The sequence below is a fragment of the Antedon mediterranea genome, chromosome 8 (assembly GCF_964355755.1).
Source record: "Antedon mediterranea chromosome 8, ecAntMedi1.1, whole genome shotgun sequence".
Taxonomy (NCBI): Eukaryota; Metazoa; Echinodermata; class Crinoidea; order Comatulida; family Antedonidae; genus Antedon; species Antedon mediterranea.
The window spans coordinates 15677053-15700643 of NC_092677.1; the positions used below are offsets into that span (position 1 = coordinate 15677053).

Sequence of the window (23591 nt, forward strand, 5' to 3'; positions counted from 1 at the left end):
AAAATGCAGACGATAGGTAATTTTATACCCATACCAATTAAAACTATAACAAAAACAACTACAGAGTACTGTATTTACAACACAAATTACAGTTGTTCAGTTTATTCATATTAGTCAAGATACAGTTATTGCAAATCATATTCAAGTTTGAAGTTACTCCTAGAAAAGTTTCCTAGCAAAGGTAGAGAATTACAAAAAACAGGGTTCTTAGAAAAGGACTTGTTACAGACTCTGTTTTCAACAAGTAATAAACTTGTCTGCATCCATTCTAATACATATTACTGTACTGGTTCTGCTTCCCTGAAACATGAGGATATATTGTCCAATTGTTTTACACATAATGATTTTTCATTCCCCGTTTTGTTTTTTTACATATTATTCACCAACTTTTAATATGTAACTGTAAATATTGCCAACAACCAATTTGATATAATACAGGATAGTTAAACTAGAGAAACATTTTAAATAGTACTTTTAACTTCTCATCAATTAATTTACCGCTAGACCAGCAGTATAATTTTCAAGAACTTGTATAAAAGGTCCGTCACACCTGCTCCTGTCTGCATCAGATTGAGTGTACATACAGCATCAGCATGTTTTCGTTTCCATGACGTGTCACGCACATATGCAGCAAATCGCGTCATAAAAAAAAGAAAAATGTTGACACGATTGATGGTATCTACCATGCCTGCGTTGGAACAGGTGTGAAAGGCCCTTTAGGCATGGAAAATAATATTAAATGGTTCTCATAAGCACCTCTCAAAATGTTAATGCAAGATTTTTGTAAAATATCATCTTTCATTACCAGAATTTAATCGTATGTGGCAACCTAGACAGGTTAGTCCTAGACATTTAATTTCATTTTAACCATCAATCACCCTAAAGTACTTTTAGTTTTTTTTTTTTTATATGTGAACTTTATTGCGTGCAACACGATTCTACAGCTCACTATGTTGGTCGGTAGGTAAATACTAACTTGATCACACGACTGCAGCAATGTATATGGCCTTGTTTCTTTTAAAAAGATGAAGTTTTTGATGCAGGGAAAAATGTGCACATAAAGACAGCGGACGAGAACCGTCCGAATTCATTTCGCATAGCCCAGGTATCTAAAATTACACATCACGCCCTTAGTGCAGGAATAGACCACTGCCAAAAATATTATGGTTAAATATGGCATTTATTTTCATTAATCAATTAGTATTTAATGGCAATATTTAAATTTCTTAACACTTGACAATAACATACATTTTAACTAATTAGAAATTACCCTTTCCAACAATCAAATTAATTTTATTTTTTGTTCAATACTTAATATATGCAAACATTAATTTATCATATGCAAACATTAGTACTATTAAAAGTACCATATGTAAGTTCATTTATTTTTTTGAAAAAAATGGCAAAGAAAGAATTAATCAAATAGTCACATGATTAAATCGAGTACTAGAACTGATGAAACGCATTTAACAGTAGAACCTCAATTAAGGGGACACTTACAGGACTCAACAAAGTGTGTGTGTGTCCCCTCAATAGGGGTTGGACCTATTATCATACATTTCAAAGGAAATGGTCTCCTAAAGGAGTGGTTCACTTGAATAAAATAGTTCAAGACCAAAAAAATAAGGAAATGAAAGAAAAAAAAATACAGATATTAAGTAGATTTAGTAAGTGGCTATCTAATTTATACTATCTATAAAATAAACTGCGTAGGTTTCCTTTTACGACGCCATACGCACTTGAGAAACTTTACTAGGATAGCACTGAAATCCACTGTAAAATTGCTAATGTTGACTTTCCCCTCCTTCGGTTTGCTTGTCTCCACCCATTGATCAGGAGGCTTAGACCATACATGGAAGTTCACTCGTCGCCGGAGCCAGTGCTGCGTTTGGTGCGGCGACGTGGAGACTTGCGGGGGGAAGGGGTCTTTTCTAAATAAAGAGAGAAAAATCGTATAAAAAATAGTAGTGGTAAGTTGTCACTAAAATTACCCACATCATGAAATTAGCATTAAAATGCTATACTATTTGTTCCGAATTTCATTTTCGTTTCTGCCTAGCATTAGACATCGTCTAAATGACCCTACACAACCCCAATCATGAATTCAGCTTAGCAAGCAAATCTCATGGTAATTGTCTCATAGTAGATACATCTCAATTTCACAAAGAGTACCCTCAATAGAATAGCAATACTTACTTGGTATGAGTGCTTCCTTTGGGATCCAGTCCATATCAACATCATCATGGTTCTGTGTGCCCATTTCTAGTGGTTTAGATGGTGCCTTACGTTTCTTCTAAAAAACAAAACATGATTGTGGATATTATCAAAGAATTATTCAAATTCCTCTACCATACATAATCAAGCCCTTCAATTAAAAAGAGAGCGAACATGCTGGTGCTTTAAGATTCTATAGTCTAATCCGTTTTTCTTCTCCATACCACTCATTCATAAACAATAATTATTTTTATAATAAAGGTATATACTTTTTTGTCCTTTTTATCCCTATGAAACCATTTTGTTACCACATTATGCTCTAATAAGTCAATTGATACAGGAGAGAATGTCTACACTAATCTTTTTTATTGACTTGGGAAATACTTACACCAAACGAAGCAATTAGTTGCTGAAGGCCGAATAGAATAAGAATGATAAGCGCTGCAAGAAACACGTACATGAAAAATCTGCAAAAGTAATGAATAAACAATGTTTAAAGTAAGATTACAATATGTGCATTTCTTCTATTATCCTAGCTTTTATGAATCCCATCCATGCTCTACAGCCATAATCAACAATGTAGTACTAATCCTGGGTGAAACCAAGTATCAATAACCATAATAATGGTAATTACAAATTTTTCAATACTACTTAGAGCAATAATAAATACACACTTACGTCTCTGTATCTAGGCCTTCATCAATTTCAATCATTGTTACAGTTTCATTAAAAATAGCATCAAAGAATAAGTTATTTTCCTGTAAGAAAGTGTGTAATATTTGTTTATTTCTTCTTTATAAAAGACTGAACACAAAATTCACAAATTGGCAGTAATTAATATTGCTTATATAGCTCTTTTCCACATTGATCAAAGAGCTTTGCACATTTACAAGATAAATTAGGTAACAATTAAAAATTTAAATATAAAATACAGATCTCACAATTAAAAAATACTTGGGAAATAGATTTTTAAAAGCATGTGCAAATACTTACTGCGTCTTTGTAAAAGAGTTCTACTACAAATCCAAAAGGTCGTGAAGCGAACACCTCATTGACCTGAAACTGATACTCAAGCGTGGCTTCTTTACCCGGTTCAATGACGGTGTAATAGGCAATTGTTGAAAACTGAAAAAATGAAGGTGAGAAACAATTATACTCTGCAACTTAATGCAAAATTCAATATAAGAGTTTACAATTGGTAAAATAGCTAAAGCTTGGTTCCCACTACGATACAACTAAAGTAACAACCAATCACGACATTAAATTACTTGCGTAGTGTCCTAGTCGGAACCATTCTTTAAAAGGTTTTATTCACTTGCTGACTATTATATTTCCTCATTTTAAGGGTGCACTATCATCAAGCTCTTTTAGAGTTTTTATGTGTTTCCCTTTCATCATCTCTTTATCGACTTGTTTTTCTTATTCTGTTTTCTTTATATTTGAATAAAGAGTAAATTGATTTGAATTCAGAAGACTAGCTTTAATTTTAAAGTTAAAATTGTTAAAAAAAAGTTTTTAAAAAAAGATTAACATATAGTTAATGGGGTGAGACAAAGACAAACTTGATGTCTAATTACCAGCCAACAGTAGCAATAAAACGAAACTGTTTAATGTCCTCAGATACTGATTTGAAATCATGTCCGCAAAACCACAAGACACGAGTTCTATACAGAACAAACCAAGCAGCATCAGAGGAGATCCACCAGCGATGGAAATACTCCATCAACTAATAAACCTCAACCAACACGGATTGGACCATGCCAGGTGACAGAGCTGACTCAGTCCAAATGCCTAATTAACATCATTGGACAATAGACACATTTTAGCACCCTTAGCAGAGAGGCTAAGTGTAGTGCTGAAAGAGCTTAAATGATGGGCTGTAATCAGTTTGACTGCAGTAGAACTGCCTAAGGGCACACTTTAGGGATCCCAAAAAAATCCCTTTAATAGGGGTGTCGTGTGCTGGCTGTAGTGTTATAAAACATATATTCCACTTCATTTATTAATGTCCTCGTAATAGGGTTTACCAAAGATGGGGTTCTACTATACTTGAACAAAGTTCCTTCAACCAATATTCAGAACTAAACATTGGTCTACGCCCTGTATGCTTTCATTATTGAGCTTACATTATGAATATGGTAGTTGAACTCTTGTGGGTATCTCAATGAAGCTTGAACTGTGTCAACAATGAAGTTTGTGTTTCCTTTGTTGTTGAACCCAATGAGAAGCTGTATATGCTTGTTTACTGGAATCTCTGTTAACATAAATAATATAAAAAGTCTGATTAACAAAAAAGTAACAGGGTCGGTGTAGGAAGATTTAAAATACATGGTGTAAAGTAAAGTCCAATGGTAAAGGTGTAAAAACATTATATTAAAGGTGGGTTGGAAAAAGAAAATACTGTAATTCCAGGTATCTAGATTTGATATCAGGGCAGTGTTGAAATTAGGCTAAGTGGAACAAGGCCTTAAAATAAGCTTTAAAGGTAAGTGAAAACCACTGTAAAAAGGCTGTGGTGTCTCTCAGCCGAGCACAATTATATCTGGATTGTGTTATTCAGAAATGAAAGAATTTGTTGTACAGTAGTACTGTAGTATAATAAGCATGTAATCTTTTCATTTTGTGTTAAACCAACACATTCAATTTTACTATTGTGTTTACCAGGATATACAGTACCTATACTTATTCAGCTTTTTGTATAGAGAACAATACAAAACTGAAACATGCAGATATGGAAACGCATTGACATAGGTAACATTTTGTTGGAATAATTACAGAATAATCAACCTAGGAGATTTAAAGTGACAGCAGAATATTCTATACAAATTATTATAACATATTTCTAAGACCAATGAAGCGTGTTTTTAATAAAAAAAAGATATTCTGAAATAAAATATTAACTATAGCCAGCTTCATTGAGACTACTGTACTAGAGGTAATGATACATACCTTGTTCAGACCATTTTGTGAACAGATATGAAACGTCAGCATCTGGAGATGGTTTCAACTTCTCTTCATCCTCCTCTTCTTCTGTTACATCAGTTTCTGCAGGCGCCGCATCTTCATCGGCCTCTTCTCCTTCCCCTTCATCTTCAACCTGAGCGTCTTCATCTTCTCCTTCAATAATATCTTCTACTCTGTCATCTTCCTGCGCTCCAGCCACTAGAGAAGCAGTCTTGCCTGTAAAAAGGGTTAATTAATTACAGGAAGACTAGACCCTACATAAACTATATTAAAGCCCATTCCCTACGTTTTTTAGATCTAATTTAAGATCACAAACTATATTTAATGTAAAAATAATACTATATGGTCCTATTGCGATAACTTTTTTCGTCTTTAAACGGTTAAAAATGTGAAAAATAAGCCGATTCTAATAATTATAGCGGCCCGCTATAAATCCCAAAATGCATTGCGCGCGGATTGATATTTTTGTTTTTCACCTGTAATTCGCCCACTTTTCGATCGATCGTGAGGCCAAAACAAATGGAAGACTCCTAACTTTTCAGCGAAAATACCGGGTTTTCCCCAATTTGTATCAACAGAGTCTGGCAAAAATAGAAAGACAATTAATGCAGCAACTATACAACGTCAGGCTAGGTATATAGCTCGCGTACGATGTTCGTACGTTACCGATGTTTACCAGCTAGGCCTACAAAACTAAGCCTAGCTAGGCTAGGCCTAAGACCGTCCACGAGAGGTCGATCGCCGCGAGCTACTTAGGTAGTGCATTGTTTCTCACTTTTTATCATAATTTACCATAAAACGTACATTTAGGACAAGGAATGACATGGTTTAATGTTTTTAAAGTGATATATATGTATTATTTTCCAAAAAACGTCCAAAATTGCAGGGAAGGGGTCTTTAAGATTTGCACTATTTTTATTTTTTAAATTAGTCTACACTGAGGAAGAGAAAACAAATTTGGAAGTTGTGATTTTCTACGTTTTTATTGCATTTGAGGATGTTAATTTGAATATTATTTAAAAAAAAATAAAACATAAGCCTAGGCTAAGTAAAATTAAACTTAAATTAACTGAAATATCTGGACAAAAAAACATTAATTATAGTATTAACTATTAATAATAATCCAGGACAAGCACTGCAAATGCATATCTATTGCACTGTTGCAGTGCTTGAATATATTATATATTAATATAATTGGTTAGTAAATGTTTTACTCAGATAACAATCATTAATAATAAGCTAGGCTAGGCCTACTAGGCTAGGATCAATTATAATTTTCATACGATTACGTGGACAATCAACGTAACATGTCCACGTTTCCATACGTTGCCATACGATCAATAATGATTGGGCTTAATAAAAAGTTAAGAGTTAATACACTCGTGTATGTTTGCTTCCAGTTAAGCAACAGCCAGCCTAAATGCTTACAATGTTCCGTTAAATTTTACCTTCAACACAGTCTGTTGATCTATGCCTAGCCTGTGTGTACCCATAAAAGAATGCCCAGCAGAGAGTACCTGTTGTACACGTAGCACTTTTGAGCAATACGGTACCGGTAAAATCTACACGAAAGAAATATTATTCAAAAGCTTACCATTTTTTACTAAAAGAATCGAAGCTGGCAAAACCAGCAATAGAAGCAGTATAAACTTTGGGGCTAACTTCCACATCTCAAAAAATTGTATTTTAAGCCCCTATGGACCAGATGAAAGACGATTTAAAGAACACAACCAGCCGAGATACTCCGACTTCTGTAGCGTCGGCAATCGAAGAGACCGTTCAAATTGACCCCAAAGGTCAACATCAATTGTCCAATCAAATCGCAGAAACTAGTTTCCTATTAAAAAACGCGGGAAATTTGTAAACATTTCCATATAAATTAACAATAAAATACATACAGTAACAATATATACTGTACACCTAATATATATAATTTTTATTCAATCATTTATGTTAATTTTATAATGTTTATAAAAAATGTTGTGCATGTGCAGACTTGAGTTTAAATTTAATCGATCAATCACGACTTTTCTGGTCGGAAACTTTCTCCCTCTCATTTGTAGAAAAAATTAAGAGTCTCGGGCTTGCACATAAGGCTAGCGAACTAATAGCGTATGTATGCCTTGTATAAAAGTATAAATAATAATAAATATATATACTGTATACTGTATCTTTAAAAATAAAATTAAAAAATCACAAGCCGATAGCAACAATTTTTCTAAGCAGTGTTTCTGTTTATTTCCATTACATTACAATGATTGTACACGTAACATGTATGACAACCTTGTGTATCAGATGGTTATTAAAATAACGATGTACAAATGATATATTAAGTAAACAACACAGCCTAATTATGTATGTACTTGTAATTATATATCAGGTGCGTGACGGTACCAATTTACATACAAGATCATTCTAGGTTTTGCGAGATTTTCAGAATTGCTAATTAATCATAAAAATGTATTCCTTATGTTAAAATTGAATATCGCTGCACAGACCACTGCAATTTTATCACAATTGCATGTTTTGTGTCAAAAAGATTTCAGGATCTGATGTTAAAAAAGTCTTCAGAATGACTACAATGTATATTATTTAAAATATAAACCTTTGCAAACTACAACATTAACAAAAAAAAAAGACTTATTTCACGATAATCGTTTCATGATTCTTCACCGTTATCGATAAAATATGTAGGTTATATAAATATTGTTAACTTTTATTTAACTTGGAGCTACCCTTTAAGATTATATGGGTAATACAGTATACTTAACAGCAATAGAATTCAGGCTCAAGATGCCAAACCATAAGCTCTGTCTACTCAGGTCTACACTATCAAACTTTATGTGACAAAAAAATGTGATGTGCCCATGTACAGTGGACACGATGATGTCATATACTATCATATTTGAGCACATCAATAGTTTGATGGTGTCGATAGAGCTTTAGCACAAGTAGTGGTGGTACCCTATACATTCTACATTGATAACTAGGATGTTTATACAAACAAAATATGACATTAATGTAACCGTCATAGCCAGCAAAGTTTTTACGATTGAATGAAAAGGAGCGAGTTTATACCACTTAGCTAAATTTGGCACCGTCACTTTTTTACACAATTTAACAGTTAGTAAAAACTTTCATAAGCAGTTAAAAACACACATCATAACGTTTCCTTCCCAAACAACATTTTTTTATGACTCAAAATAGATTACAAATTTTAAATATGTATAATATATATATATATATGTATTTATAGATCTCTCTAGGATAAAATCTGATATGTTGTAATGCTGATACAATAAGGTACTTTTGTATAGTAAAACCTCTATTAAGGGGACACCTTTAAGAAACAACAAAGTTTCCTTTCAATGTTCCAGTAAATAGTAATGTACTGATCCTATTATGTTTCTCACGGGATAGTGTCCCCTTAAGGAGAGGTTTCACTGTACTTTATCCTCCAATTAAAAACCATATTATCATATCAGCGTTGCAACAAATGTATAAAACACACACACCTTTTCTTAACCTTAAAGCTAACAGCGTTCCCTGCCTTTTATTTTCAATGGAGTGGACAAGCTTAAAATTCAAGTATTAATTTGGATGATTATTTCTATAACTTTTACAATGGTACCTTCTTCAGTGCCGTATCTCTACATTGGCCCAGTATCACAGGAAAATTCCATAAAACACCACCTCATGTGGTGTCTGTGTCATGGAAAATGTTGTTATGGGTTAGGTTAGAATCTTTAATACAGGCGTTACATGTGAAACACATGAGATGCTGTATACAGGATTTGCCAATGATACTGGACACGTTTAGATACACTACCGAGAATCTGCTAGAGTAATAAACCCACAGATACATTTCCTGCAACTCCTCTGAAATTATAACAGAGATGATTGGTGGTTGCTGATTGGTTGAAAACTGGGTGGCCTTTGATGGGTAATGAATATTTATTAGCACACAAATTATTGACTAAATCCATTGTTAGAGTAAAAATTATAACTCATTACTACATTTCAATTTTCCTATTTTAGAATTTATATGTAATACATTTCGTGAAAATAACGACCCTTGGTAGCTGGGTGAAAGTGTCAGATAAAACCTATTTTATAACTTGAATTTCAAGCTAGGACCATCTCCATCTACGCACACACATTAACAGATACTCAGACAAGCTGAGATTTTTTTTTAACAAAACCATCAATTTTCGAACTCATTTTTTTTAAAACAAATTTCTGGCTTTCAGCAAAACTAGCAAACTTTCTTAAAATGGAGATTTGAGAGATACAGATTAAAAGTGTTGAATGGACATTGTGGCAGTATTGGTATCACAACCATTGTAGTACAAAAATACATATTTTATGATCACTTTTTAAAATAGGTACCTGATAGACAACCATCATGATTCATACCAAGCACTATACTGATGTACTTATGGTACCTTATAAGAGTGCCACTACCAGAGAATATGGTAAATACCAAACAACTCTTTCAATTTCATAACTCAGTTCTGTATCTGCAGATGTACATGAAACAGAATTGTAAACCATACCATCTATATTATATATTCTACAAAATGCATGTTTAACATAATCTGTCATTGTTTTGATAATTATGGACTATTATTACAATTATTTAACCATGAAAATCCAAAAGTCAAAATGCAAAGCCTATGATAAAAGTTTGATAAGCAATTATTATGCATTAACATTTTTTAAAACAAAACAAAAAGCAACGTTTTACCTCCAAAATGGCATACAACTAGGACAACTATGACGTAATGTAATTCGGCTACGACAAAAAGGATGGAAAAACACCTATGCTAGTAATTTAACTCAACTGCACAATATAAGCATACATTATTTTCAAATTTTGTGAATTTAATATACAGCATTTATAGAAAGCCAGTATCTAGTAAGGCAATTGTAGCAAAATAAGGCATCAGACATAAAAATCTTATATCAAAAATGTTAAACATGTTCAGGGCCCAACAAAGTGTCCTCTATATGTGTTGGCTTTAAAAACGTTTTTCAAAGGAAAATGTAAGAGATGTACCAAAGGAGGTTTTTTCCACTGTACTTATGTTTCTTACAATAAAATTTCAAACCGAATAATTTCATAACACTGTATAATGGTATTTTACTGATGTAAACAACTTTTTACTGATTTGTAAACAATAATCTGTATCCAAGTAAACGATGTAACAAACATGTTTAATATTATTAGCATATTGTTTTTAAAAAAATGTCTGCATGCCATATAATGATCATATTATTTGTTAGGATATAAGGTTAGCGTTTAAACCAAAGTTGTTAGTTGTTAGAAATTAGCATTTTCTATAATTGATTTTATAGACAATGTAGCAGATTCTTTCTTCACATCTATCACATGTGACAGCTGTATCATACAGTTAAACATACTAAACAAAGCACATGTGACAATGACTGTATTAGAGAATTCTATGATACTGTATGTCAAGTGTACAGTACAAATTAGGTGGACAATGCCAGGTTTTTCCTTTAGCTTTATTAAAATACCATGCATTTTTAAATGGTATCCCACATAACGAAGCCTGCCATTCAAAGGAAACTTATTAACCTAAAATGAGCATAAAACAATTTAAGAAGTCCAATACCAATTACTTGCACATCAAAATATTTAAAGAACTTCAATGGAAAAGCATTTAAAAAGCTTTTTAATTTCATTTTATTAAAGGAAATATATAACAGATTTATATCTATGTAAACAATTCATTTACAACACCTTAAAAACCTAAATGATTATTAATTTCCATGTAGTATATCATAAACATTGCTGTTCTATCTATGTTATTACCTAAGTTTTGTTTAGTACATATTATATAGTGACAAAATACAGTTTGGAAAGGGTTATAAATGTTGATAAAACAGGATTCTATTTTCAGTTCCCAAAAAGGCATACGATACAGTAATGTATACGCACATAAGAAAAGCGAGCGTGGTTTACAAACAAAAACGTAGGATATTGTATTTTTTCGTTTTGAAATAACAAATATAAATATAATATAAAAAAAAATTAATTACAGAGAAGACGACATTAATAATAAGCATTTATAAAGGGCTGTTATACTGATGACTCGCACTGCTAAAAAACCATAAAGAATGATTGAATTATTGTTAATAATATGACCATGATATACCATTTTCCTTCATGATTTTTATACAATAATAGCTATCAATATATGACAATCCACCTACAGCTAACAGTTATACAAATTCTTTTGTAAATTGTATTTTTATCTACACAAGGCATGACCTTGGGGATATCAATACAATAGAAGCTATGATAATACAGTAAGTGTGTTATCAATACAAAACCATAGGGCTATCACATGACCTCTGACCTAAGAATCTCCCTCATGATTCATTGATTTTTTTAAGTTAGGGAAGACCTGAGCTTAGAATTGACGTAATGCTTTCAAAACAAATGGTTTATAATTTACTATAAATAAAATAGATAACATTTTTAACTTTCAGCAACTTATTAACTATTTGCCTATGTCGATTTTTCTCAAGATGACATTTTTGCAAACCTAGCCAAAATAATTGTAATGGGCTACATAATAAAAAGAATACTCTGTAGCCTGGCCTATTTTAATTATGTTCTATCAATTTAATATGCACTGCTGCATTTTAACTGAAATTCCAGGGCTGCTTTTTGATGTTGAGATATGCAAATGTTCTTTTGTATTTTTATTAATTGGTTGTTTGTGTATTTTAGGTAACATAAATTTATTTTTGATGTACCGTAGTACCTGTGACCTCTAAATACCTGATTGATAAATATGCTTTTCAGCATAATAATCAATTCAGCCATATGAAAATCAATACTGTACACAGTAATATATTTAACAAAATAAAAATATTTTAAAATAAATTATTTTAAGGCAAAACATGAAATAAAAATTAGTAAAAAAAATGCATTAAAAAACCACACGGATAAAGCATAATTTTAACAATTACCAACTCTATAATATATCCCTTTTACACTATGTCACAAATTTTGCTAAAGTAGAAGTAGAAGATCGGAAAAGTGTCATAATTTATGGTTCCAATAACAATGTTACACTTTATAAAATTGAACCTCTAAACTCAATGGCAATTCTATTTAGTTTTTCCTATGTTAAGACATGTTGATTACATTTTTAGCTATAATGAATTTAGGTTTATAAATACAAATAAAACTTCAATATTGTTAATAATAGTGTGCTGTACCACAAACCTCACATTCTGCTCAACTCAATATGCAACAAGAATAAAACTGCGACCTCAATTGATTTTTTTAAATGGCAATTAATAAAATGTAGCTACTGTACCAGATTTTGGTCGTTGCAACTCATTATGCATAAAAAATGCAATACCAAATATGTCTTCATTCATCGTGCAATTGTAAATTTAGCGATATGATCAACAGGTTCATGAATGATGTTTTGACGACTTGTCTTTTGTTTATTTACTTCTGCCATTTCTTCATCTTCCTCTTTAACCTCTTCTAATGTCTGGTACGAATGCTTTCCTTTCATCACCCCTGATTTCACTTCTGATCTAGAAGGAATGTTCGATGCCCTAACCCCTTGGGTTGAGTTCCTTGTCGCACCAGAACTAGATACATTAAGAGATTTCAGTTCACTGGCTAGCTTGTTTGGCTTATCTACACCAGAGGATAGATACCTATGATCCACTGGGTTGTCAGTGTCTGTATGGTGTCTTTGTTCATCCATGCTGATCTGATCCTTATGATGTTCAATGTTATCTGGAGGATTTTTCCAATGTTGGACACGCTGTCTTTTATTATCAAGATAATCACTACGATAAGTCCTTTGAACAGCATCAGACTGTTCTTCTTTACGATGCTTAACGCTTTCTTTAGGGGTGAGCGACACACACACATCCCCTACAGCTAGTTTGTGGCACGCAAGATTATAACGTAGAGAAGTTAACTCTGGGTTGACCGATGACCATCCATGACCAAACACATAAAATGGATGTTCCAAACCAGCTTCAACAGTTACCTATACAAAAACAGTGAAAATGTAATAATTATTCTTCAATACAAGGTTACTGAACCTTACACTAGAATGTAGCGAGAGACCCCTCCAAAGAGCAAGTTATTGGTTTTGCAGACAAGGTTTGTAATAAGATTAATTATTATATTACCTGTTCACGCTGATTTCCTACAGAGAAGCTAATAATAGCCATTGACTTCTTTACTACATCCTTTATTCTTACCACTGTACTGGAATCTATCCTAAGACCATCGGTTACCTGTGCACTTTGTATAAAATCTTCGGTGCAAAGGTCTTCTACTCTCTTCAGCTCACCACTTGCCAACTGTATCACAGAGCCACGGGTGAAATATGAAGGGAAAGTGGATGAACCAGGATACTCCGCCTCAGTATTAAGCTTGCGCAGTGGCGTTTGATGGTAAGTCAGTTGTACAGGATCTGTACCATGAGGAGACTCCTTCCTAATTAGAGAATCTTTCATTCGTGAAGAATTTGACGATTCAACAACAGCATCCGGTTGGGCTTTCTGCGCAAGAGTTGCATGTGTAGATGGTCGCACATGTGGTGTAGGACTAAGCTGTAACTGCATATTGGAATATGTAACAGGTGGAGAAACTAGTTGCGGAGGTGAATGCAATGATGTTTGTATTGTTAAGGCATTTGCATATAAAGTTTGTATATTTGCTGAAGGTACTTGGTGTATGTAGCGCTCTTCCCTTGGTACAGGTTGAGGATGAACATGTGCTATCTTTGGTGACTCCTGGTAGACAGCTCTCTCCGGTCCAACATCCATGTGGTATGGAGGTTCCTTAAACCGTACATGTCCTGCTAGCTGCAGGTCTCTTGGTGATGGTCCTCTTGAACTCCTTTCTTCTTCCTGATGTTCATAGAATTTTCTTTCATGAGATTCCCACCTCTCCCGTGCTGGATGAGGATGAGTATGTTCCAAGTCTTTGTCTGCTTGTCTCTGGTCACCGGAAGGATGCCTACTGCTTGAACGACTATCAGGTTGAACACCAACAACATAGATTCCACTTCCAGGAATAAACCCTGGTGCTTGGTATTCCCTTGGTGATGGTAAAGGTGAGCCATCTATTGTACCAAAGGGTGAAACAGTTGTTGGAAGCAAGGAATGAGGTAAAGGTTGCCCTTCTCTCACATGGCTTCCAATATTTGCCAACATTTCGGAGTAAGAGGACTCTTCGTGTGGTGCTGGCCTCATAACTGGTGGATGACCGGGTAAACGAACAAACGGAGAATAATAAGGTGCATATGCTTGTAAGCCAGGTACGGTACTATAATGAACCATAGGTGGCGACGTATATTGTAAAACGGAATGACTGGTGAGGCGTGACGCATTCTTGTCATACATTGCTGAAGGAGGAGGTGAAAAAGTTCTTGGTGGAATGCCCTCTACTGGTGACATCCTTCGGCTTCCAGAGTTTCTACCATTTGATACTTGTGGTGATAGTTGTCCAGAATCTACCACTCTTTCAGATGAAGGGGTGTTGTAAGCCCTACGTAAATCTGGAGCCCATAACCTTTGTACCCTATCATCTTCATCTAATTGCCTTTCTTGTGCTTTTTCACTACTGCTTTCTTGACTTACTCCTTCCTGGAGAAACTCTTTCCTGTGTTCAGATGATGTTAAAAATTGTACGTTTTCAGCTATAGTTTGATTCTGTGATGACACAGTACCCATTGAAGGCAGTCTGCTACCCTGCATTAAGTTGGCGTTGGTGTCTTGGTATCTCAAGGAGTAGCCATGTTGATTCTGCTCGTCTTTCTTGTGGGTGGATGCCTGATGAGTTGACGGGTTGGTTATGTACATTAGAGATACTCACAACCGCTTAAGCTCTGTAAAAGACAAACAAAAGAAAATAATGTAAAATTTTCTACAAACTGTAGTTTTAGTTTGTACGGTATTAACTATTAGTTTCCCAAAAGTGAATATCACTAGTGTTTGTACAATTATTAAAGAGAATGTAACGTTGCTTATAGCTTACGACTCATAATGTATTAACATCACATACTAACAAGGTTTTATTCATGAATTTAAATAATCCTTTGAAATTAATTTCACTGTATAAAAATCATGTTATTTCACAACTTTACTAGTAGCACTGCAGGAAAGAAGGAAGGGCAAAAGGTAAAAAGGGCACACCATACCAAGGCTACAGTTGCTGTGGCTAGTAAAAACATGTTGTCAAACCACAAGAAGTACAGTATGTATGAGAAAAACAAAATACTCTAACAATGAGATACAAACAAAATTAATAATAGAAACAACTGTTATCTTCCTTCAATAAAATAAGAGATGTAAATATTTTAAATATATTAAATATATTTAAAAATTGAGGGAGGGAGTGTGACAATAAAGGTTCTCACCAGCATATCACAAATGGCACTAAAAAGATTCTGAAGTGTCCCACTGCCACTGAGGAGCTATAATACATGGTGTTTTTTCTGTTGCTTTAAATTACATTTTTTCAGGTAAAATAACTATTATATGTGACAATAAAATGACACATTCAAAAACAAATTTGAAATTAAAAATATTTTTTTCAGAGGGACAATATATCTTTAAAACTGTTACATCAATAAGCGAGCAGCGTTTTTTGTAAGAAATATTTCTTGCTTAAAACAAATTTGCTGGCCTAATTGAATGTGTATTTCAGTTACTGAAGTCTCTAAATAGTCAAATTTAAATATCAGTACAATCACATTTTTTGTTTATTTCTTCTTTTTTAAATGAAAATGATTCAAAGTAGAATGGACTGTGTTTGAAAGGAAGGCCTAGGGACCTACAGCTACTGTACAACTGCTACAGGTTACTAAATAATTAACCACAAGCAATACAAAGTCTCATGGGAAACTGATCACAAGGTGTTTGCAATATATAGACTGCAATAACAAGTAATGTGGTTACTTATATAGGTTTTAGGAATATCAGCTGTCTATTGGTCAAGTATTTTTAACTGTACAATTATTATTTTTTCTTATAAATTATATTGATGAAAACTGCAGTAATTTTGTGTAATTTTATACACTCTTTGCTCAGTCAACCTCTAGTAAGTGTTGACGATAGATCTCAGAATGTTAAATGTCTTGGGTAAAAACATCACAGGACATTCTGGCCTTTGGGTAAGGTCAGTTACCATATAAATTATAACTACTAGATGGTACGCTCGCTTCGCTCGCGTACCATCTAAGTCGTGCCAACAGATGGTTCTCGAATACATAATAATTTCAGCGTTAAAAAACTGGCGATTTCAAATGTACGTACCGCAGGACAATAATACATGTCGTTTACAGGAACGAATAAATAGACACTGTGATTTATGTACTGAACTAAAATTAGCACCCTGGGAATTACTTCCGAAAGAGAAACTTGTCACAAAATGAGACCAATTGTTTAAGTCAAATTTAAACAAACTTAATTTGTGTTTTGTATGTAACATTACGGTTGAGGGATGGGAAAGAGGATGGGTGCAAAGAGGAACAATTTTTAAATATATTCTTTATCCATGTAGTAACGAAATATTAATTGTTTTCATGTTTTACAAATAATATACCACTAAACACAGTACAACATTGCGATGTAATACTTTGTTGAAACTATCACCGTCCTAGTCGATTGAAATAGTATAGTACATGTAACGATACATCACTACGACGTGTATAATATGTTTATATAATGTAAAACAATTTGTGAAAACCACCCCTATTCGTGGCAAATCATAAATTCGATTTAATCGTCAATAAATATTAAATCATCTAACTCAACTTAATTAGTAGGCCTAATGGTTTTCAATTGTTTCTTAGAGCCAATTCATACTTAAGTTGGTTCCTACCCTACCCACCAAAGTTGTTCTGCGTTTAGGGCATGTGATGCACCGTTGGCCTATCCTCTACTGGCTTAACAACGCTACTCATGCCAGTGAGGGAAGGGTGATAATGTGGGTGGTTTAACTGCAATAATAAAGATTTGTACATAATATACGGCGACTGAAAACGCTAGCTCATTATCCGTTTAAAAAAATATATATCCAACCTCTGCAGCACAGATTAAAAAAAAATGGATCGAATTTCTGTTATGAGTATACAGTACTTGCCTTTACGACGCCTGAGGGAATAGACACTTGTGGAACAGAGATTGGAATGTTCCATTCATTTCAAATCAATACATTTGCATAAACGTATATTAAATCTATCAAAATAGTATTTTTTAAAGAAAATCGGCCTGTCTTCAACATTATGATACTGTACTCGAGCTGTTCAACCGGTTATCGTAGGAGGAGATAGGAAAATGCGAAGCCTCCTCGCATTTTTGTGGCGGGTATTTTTCAAGATGGACATCCATTAGACAGTGTATACCACGATCGGAAAACACCCCTATTTGGGGCAAATCGTTGAACGTAAATTCGTTTTAATCGTCAATAACTAATTATCTAACTTAAATTAATTAGTAAACAGGGTTACATCAGGTGGTTAAAATCAGTACCGAAAGTACGAACCAACTTGATATACCATCGAGTAAAAATTCTAAAAGTAAAGCGCGATTTACCGAATTTTGCCCTTACGTAAATTTATATATAGATTATGCTTGCTACTGTATTCGTAAAAATAAACCTGATCTGGTTGTTAATGATGATGAATATAACATTTTAAAGTACCCTGTTCATTGATTGGTACCTAGTGTTAGAGGGTGGGGGCATTTATTCAATCAATGGAGGCGCTTATACAAGGGAGGCGTTTAATGTGTTACTGTACAGTATGTCGGTGTACAACAAGGCATACTTTTGAAAAGTAAATTTGACCTCTAAATTGTCTTATTATACACAGTCACCTTTTCACACACACCCTAAAGATTCAAACAAACCGCCTCAATAACTAGGCCTACAGTAGGCCTCCTATAGCCTATAGTACTACTGCTACTACTGTAGGCCCACAGTAGCTACTGTAGTTACTTTAGTTTAGCCTGTCTAATCACGTTCAATCACCACATGGTAAAAAGAGTTTATTGAATAAAGGAAAATTTTAATGCTATGTATCAATTAATATTACAATGATATTCTAACCTGCCAGGCCTCCTCATCCACTGTATTATTAGTACTAGTAACTAGGTCTAATAGTACCTAACACACACTCATGTGCTTGTGTATTTCTAGCTAGCTAGCTAACAGTCCATTAATTATGGTGGTGTCACATTTTAATTACACAATAACTATGTCCCTTGCTCACGGTGGTTTATTTTATTACATCTACGTCAACAATTACTGTACATATTTCTGTTCACATGTACTGTAGGCAATAGTTCATAATGCCGTTTCATTTATGATCAATTCACAATAGAATCCATCATATGATGCAATTACATAGTATGGTGAAACTGTATGTAAAAATTAATTTTCACTCATAATCATATTCACAGTCTGTGTGTACATATAATATTAATATAGGCCTATTGTTTTTTACCAATTGAATTTTATTTTTAATAAGATCTCCCAGCAGACAGTTATTATTAAACAATAAGAAATTCGCAGAGATGTAGCTATACATTACTACTACTGGAGACTCACTGGATACAGACTTACTGTACTGTACATGTGCCTACAGTACACATATGATACTGTACAGCTCTGTAGCTGTACTGTGCAGAATATTTGTCGCCAAAAATCATCTAGGTAGAATTAAATAAAATTCTTATTCCTGATGTGACAAGTACGAAATTATGGTGGTTTTTTTAAGAAGTTTGCCTCTATAGCAAATTGAAAATATTGTATTTTAAAACAAAATGTGTCAACTGTCAGTTATTCTGTAATGTAAGATGAATATTTCCAGGATTTAAATATCTAGATCAGAATGCAACTATCCTATAGTAATAAATGGATTTTCCTACTACAGTATGAAAGGCCACATCCTGAATTAGTTTCACACAACCAGTCATTATGACATAAGTAATTCTTGGTATCCTCATTAGCATGATTACAAATAGGCAACATGCCAGGTATTACAACATACTGTACTGTACACACAAATAACTTTAGTGTTTAAATACTATACTACTGGACTGCATAAGTAGGCCTACAGTACCTGGAAATGTTTGCAGTGCAGTGCAACACAAGCAGCATATCATGGTTACAAACTATCTGTCAGTCAGTGTCAACAAAATATTATTATAATATACAGTAATTAATTTAAAGATAACAAATACACTAATGTTAGTAGTTTTAATATACAGACTGTTGCAATATTTTATCAAGTTCTTATACAATAATATGACTATTCATTTTTATACTTTAAAAATGAAATATTTTATTCAAAATGCATTTGGTTCTTTGTTTGAAAGAGCCCATCCCTGATAGTATGCTGTTTGCCAATAAAGTGTGTATGTTTGGCATTAAGCCATTTTCACAGATCCAGGGACTATATAACAAACAATCACAATAATTTCAGAATACTTTCACATGAGGCCTGCTATTTTCATCATTAACAGTGGGATGTCTAAAAATGATAAATTTCACTATTGTGCCAACCCCCCTGGAAGGATTTAAAAAGACTCTAAGGGCCTGTTTGACCTAAGGAGTAATACTTTTGTATCGTACGCGGCGTACAACTCCATAGGTCTGAACCAGAAAAAGATTAGTGGAAGCGACTTACGACACTGATCTTTCGTTCATAATGACAGCTCAAGGTTAGTGAACGACGCTTACGATAGGAACGAAATTGACCTCCAACCAATCAAATTTTCTCGTGCATACCAGATGTTCGCCCAAATCGGTGACACTTCTGGCCTCTATATCAAAAGCGTTATTTAAGCGTTAAGTTATTTAAACTTTGCTGTTACGACGCTAATTATATGACATTGCTTGCGATACAAAAACATACCCTTAGATACGTAATAATTTGTAGTCTTTATCTCAATAAATCTCTGAAACACTGTACTACTACTAGCCAGTGGCAGATCCAAAATTTTGAAATACTGTAGAGGGGGACGGAAGGTTACTGTAGGTTACGGTCTAGGGTCTAGGGTCTACTCTATATAATTATAAAATAAAGTGCTGAACTTAAGTCCTGTCATTTGCATTAAAATGTCCCCTTAGATCGGCCGTTTGTGGGTTAAGTACCAGTTTGTGAGTGATCACAGTTTATATAAATTTGTATAATAAGCAAGGCTTGGGACGTACTGTATACAGGAGGTCCAGCCAGGATCTACTAACGCAATGGCACAGTATGGTAAATGGGTCAAACGAAAGAGAGTCACAAAAGATAAACGTTTCATACAAACATACTCAGCTACTGTATGTTTACCAAGTTCTTTTCTTTATTGGAGTAAATTATTCTGATAGTAGAAAAAAGAGCATGTAAATTACATTGCGATTTTAGCTTGTTCTACATTTAAACTTCAATTTTAATTTTAAATTTCCACAATATAATAAAATACTGTACATCATAAATGCAATGAAGTGATTATGTGGGGGGGGGGGGGGAGTCATATAGTATAAGTCATAAAGACCCACCACAAGATATAACATTGAATATGAAAAAAAAATATACATAAACTAATATTAAATAATAAATAAAAGAAAACAAAGCTACAATTTCTATTCAAAAAATATATGCCTGACACATCCGATATGCTTCTGATGATTTAAAACACCAAATTTAACATTACAACTGACAACTAAAACTTGATACAATAGTACAGTACCTGTCATGGGTTTTAGAGTAGAGTTGGTACTGTACTGTATCATATGACGAATGTAACTTAAGCTCTGTCTACACTATCAAAATAGTGTACCCCCAAATACAGTATAGCAGGGATGCGACATAATCGTATAATCCATAAACTGTATGGGTACATTACATTTTTGTTACATAAAGACAGAGCTTTAGATAAGATTAAGCGTGCATAGAGCAGACAGAGTGAACACAGTGTGAACACACAGATCATTAAATACAAATATATAGTTTTAATTTAATAATAATATATAGTTATAATATGTAATAACCAGCAAGGTAACAATATCATTGATAACAATGCTTGGATTAGAACCATCCATTTTAATTGTAGGTACATACAAAAACCAATTCAAAAATAATTATTCAAACATTGTGACAATGAACATTGCAATCATTTGTATAGCATTAATAGGAAGTTCAGCATTGACATTTTCTAAGCAGTATAGGTAGTGTACACATGTAGCATTGACACAAACCCACAAACATTTCTGCTGTAGTATTTTATTTTGAATGAGACAAATAGGCTATTGTAGTAATTGTTACAATCCAGATGGACTAGACAGGCTTCAAGGTCTCACTGGCACCTGGCCAATTGTAATAAGCTGACATAAACAAAATGCAAAAGAGGCCTCTCAACATTAGGCTTCACTTACTATAAAACCCATTCGCAAATCGAGGATTGAAATCCAATGGATCTTTTTCTAAAACACTAAACATGCAATAAGGATGTAAGACTTGACTGAAAAATGCTTTATTTTATAGATTGACAGAAAATGTCTTGTTTTCCTACCAAGTTGGCCAAAACTCTGATCGTTTGAAGGTTAGGTGTAGTGTCTTAAGCCCAGCGCACACTATAGCTATCGGCTGAGCCAACTGGCACGAGTAACACTTTGCTCACTAAAAAATTTGCCGCAAACTGTGATCGTGTTCTATCAGATGCCTTCAGTACGCAATTTTCTGATACTTACTTACTACACTATACGAAGCACGCTGACATATTATAATAAATTATATATCATGGGCAGTGGAATTTTTTAGTGAGCTATTAGCTCACGTTCGGCACACACAAAATGACACAATATGCTAAAAAATATTAAACCGGATAGATATTTTCCTCAGCGCCATGAGTGGCCGATTCCTCACGAATTCTCCAGCGCACACTGTGAGCCAAGTGTTACTCGTGCCAGTTGGCTCAGCCTATAGCTATGTGTGCAACGATCAGACTTTTGGATCCAATCAGGGGGTCTAGCAAACAGGGTTTTAATTCTATGCATTGCCACCAGTGACTGGTCCTCCTCACGGCCGTAAAAATTGCCAGATAGCCTACCCAAGGAAAATCCCTCAATTCTCATTGGTGAGCAAAATTAAGAAGCTTACCGTTGTTCTTTAAATTAATAAAAAAAAATGGGTTATTTTAAGACATCAGCAAACACATGCATTTTCTATTCTACTAAATATAGCCAGATAGGCCTAGAATTTATCTGCTATCCATTAAAAAGATCAAATTAATTAATGTAATAATAATATTGTTTTATTTATCATGAATACTTCTACTGCAAATTTTATCATAATTGAGCTATAATATAGCCTTGGCCTATTTCTTGAACTACAAAACTCAATAACAACTTTGCCTGAAGAATGAACCCAGATTGATCATATTCATTTATTAATACATTAGGATTAGGCTAGGCCTGGGAAGTCGTTGTTTATGTATGGTACAATAGTTAATGGTATTGTACAATATATAAGCCTAGTATTACTATACTGTGAGTTAGCAGTAATTGTAATGCGTAAGACCTAGAGAAGTACAGTAGTAGTACAGTAAAGGTAGGCCTAGGGCATAGACGGGAATTACCGGGTTGTTACGGCCAAAAATCTATTGTTTGACACAACCAAAGGATGATAGTTCGCGCGCCACACATCCTGATAAAATATACGACGAGCCTAGCCTTAGCAAACTACGACAAATATGAAATGTCATTTTTACACGTTAAGACATAATATACATTATTAATTTAAGAAACAAGTCCTCACCATTTGCAACCATTCAGATGTTTACTTCCGGTGAGATTTCAAAACAATTTCTTAGCCGAAGCCCTTCGTGTTCTCGATCGCCTGCGATCAGCTGGGCTATGGCTGAAAATTCGTCAGATGATTTGCATATCTCTCCAGACATGTCATGTCAATGACACAAGAGATCGATGAGTACATTGGTCAATTGTTAACCCTGGGAATACAATAGACCAATCATGTTTCATCATCGATACCCACCAGCGGCGTGCAAATGATTTATTATAAATTAACTGATACCGTATTTATTCGAATAAACGCCCTGGGCGTTTATTGTTCAGAAGAGTTTTGAGGGGACGTTTATTCGGGGGAGGCGTTTATTTTTGGTTATCCGCAACGAAGTTGCAGGATAACCTCTTGTGATTGTACGAAATCATTCTGTATGATTTTTGTGTAACGCTTTTCTCTAAAACTCGCAAACATAACATTTCGGTAACTATCTTAACATATTGACATTTACGTAACGTCGTCAAGCGAAGCTTTTCATGACGTTTACAATTGCGCAACGTGACTTACGCGCGATTTAACGATTTTGTCGTATTTAACATA

At 33.9% G+C, this 23591-nt stretch overlaps 2 protein-coding genes across 2 annotated transcripts; both read right to left on the reverse strand.

Annotated features, from left to right (window-relative positions):
• Positions 1-69: 69 nt before the first annotated feature.
• LOC140056669 (translocon-associated protein subunit alpha-like) lies at positions 70-6937 on the reverse strand. Its single transcript, XM_072102117.1, has 8 exons — positions 6773-6937; positions 5164-5394; positions 4341-4468; positions 3208-3339; positions 2893-2972; positions 2603-2681; positions 2197-2293; positions 70-1931 (listed from the first exon to the last, which is right to left on the reverse strand). The coding sequence occupies exons 1-8, from the start codon at positions 6846-6848 to the stop codon at positions 1861-1863; spliced, it is 894 nt and encodes a 297-aa protein (XP_071958218.1). The 5' UTR covers positions 6849-6937; the 3' UTR covers positions 70-1860.
• A 300-nt stretch (positions 6938-7237) lies between these two features.
• On the reverse strand, positions 7238-23103 carry LOC140056349 (uncharacterized). The gene is made up of 3 exons (XM_072101694.1): positions 23007-23103; positions 13378-15083; positions 7238-13232 (listed from the first exon to the last, which is right to left on the reverse strand). Exons 2-3 carry the CDS (start codon positions 15055-15057, stop codon positions 12597-12599), a joined length of 2316 nt encoding a protein of 771 aa, XP_071957795.1. The 5' UTR covers positions 15058-15083; positions 23007-23103; the 3' UTR covers positions 7238-12596.
• Between the last annotated feature and the right edge of the window lie 488 nt (positions 23104-23591).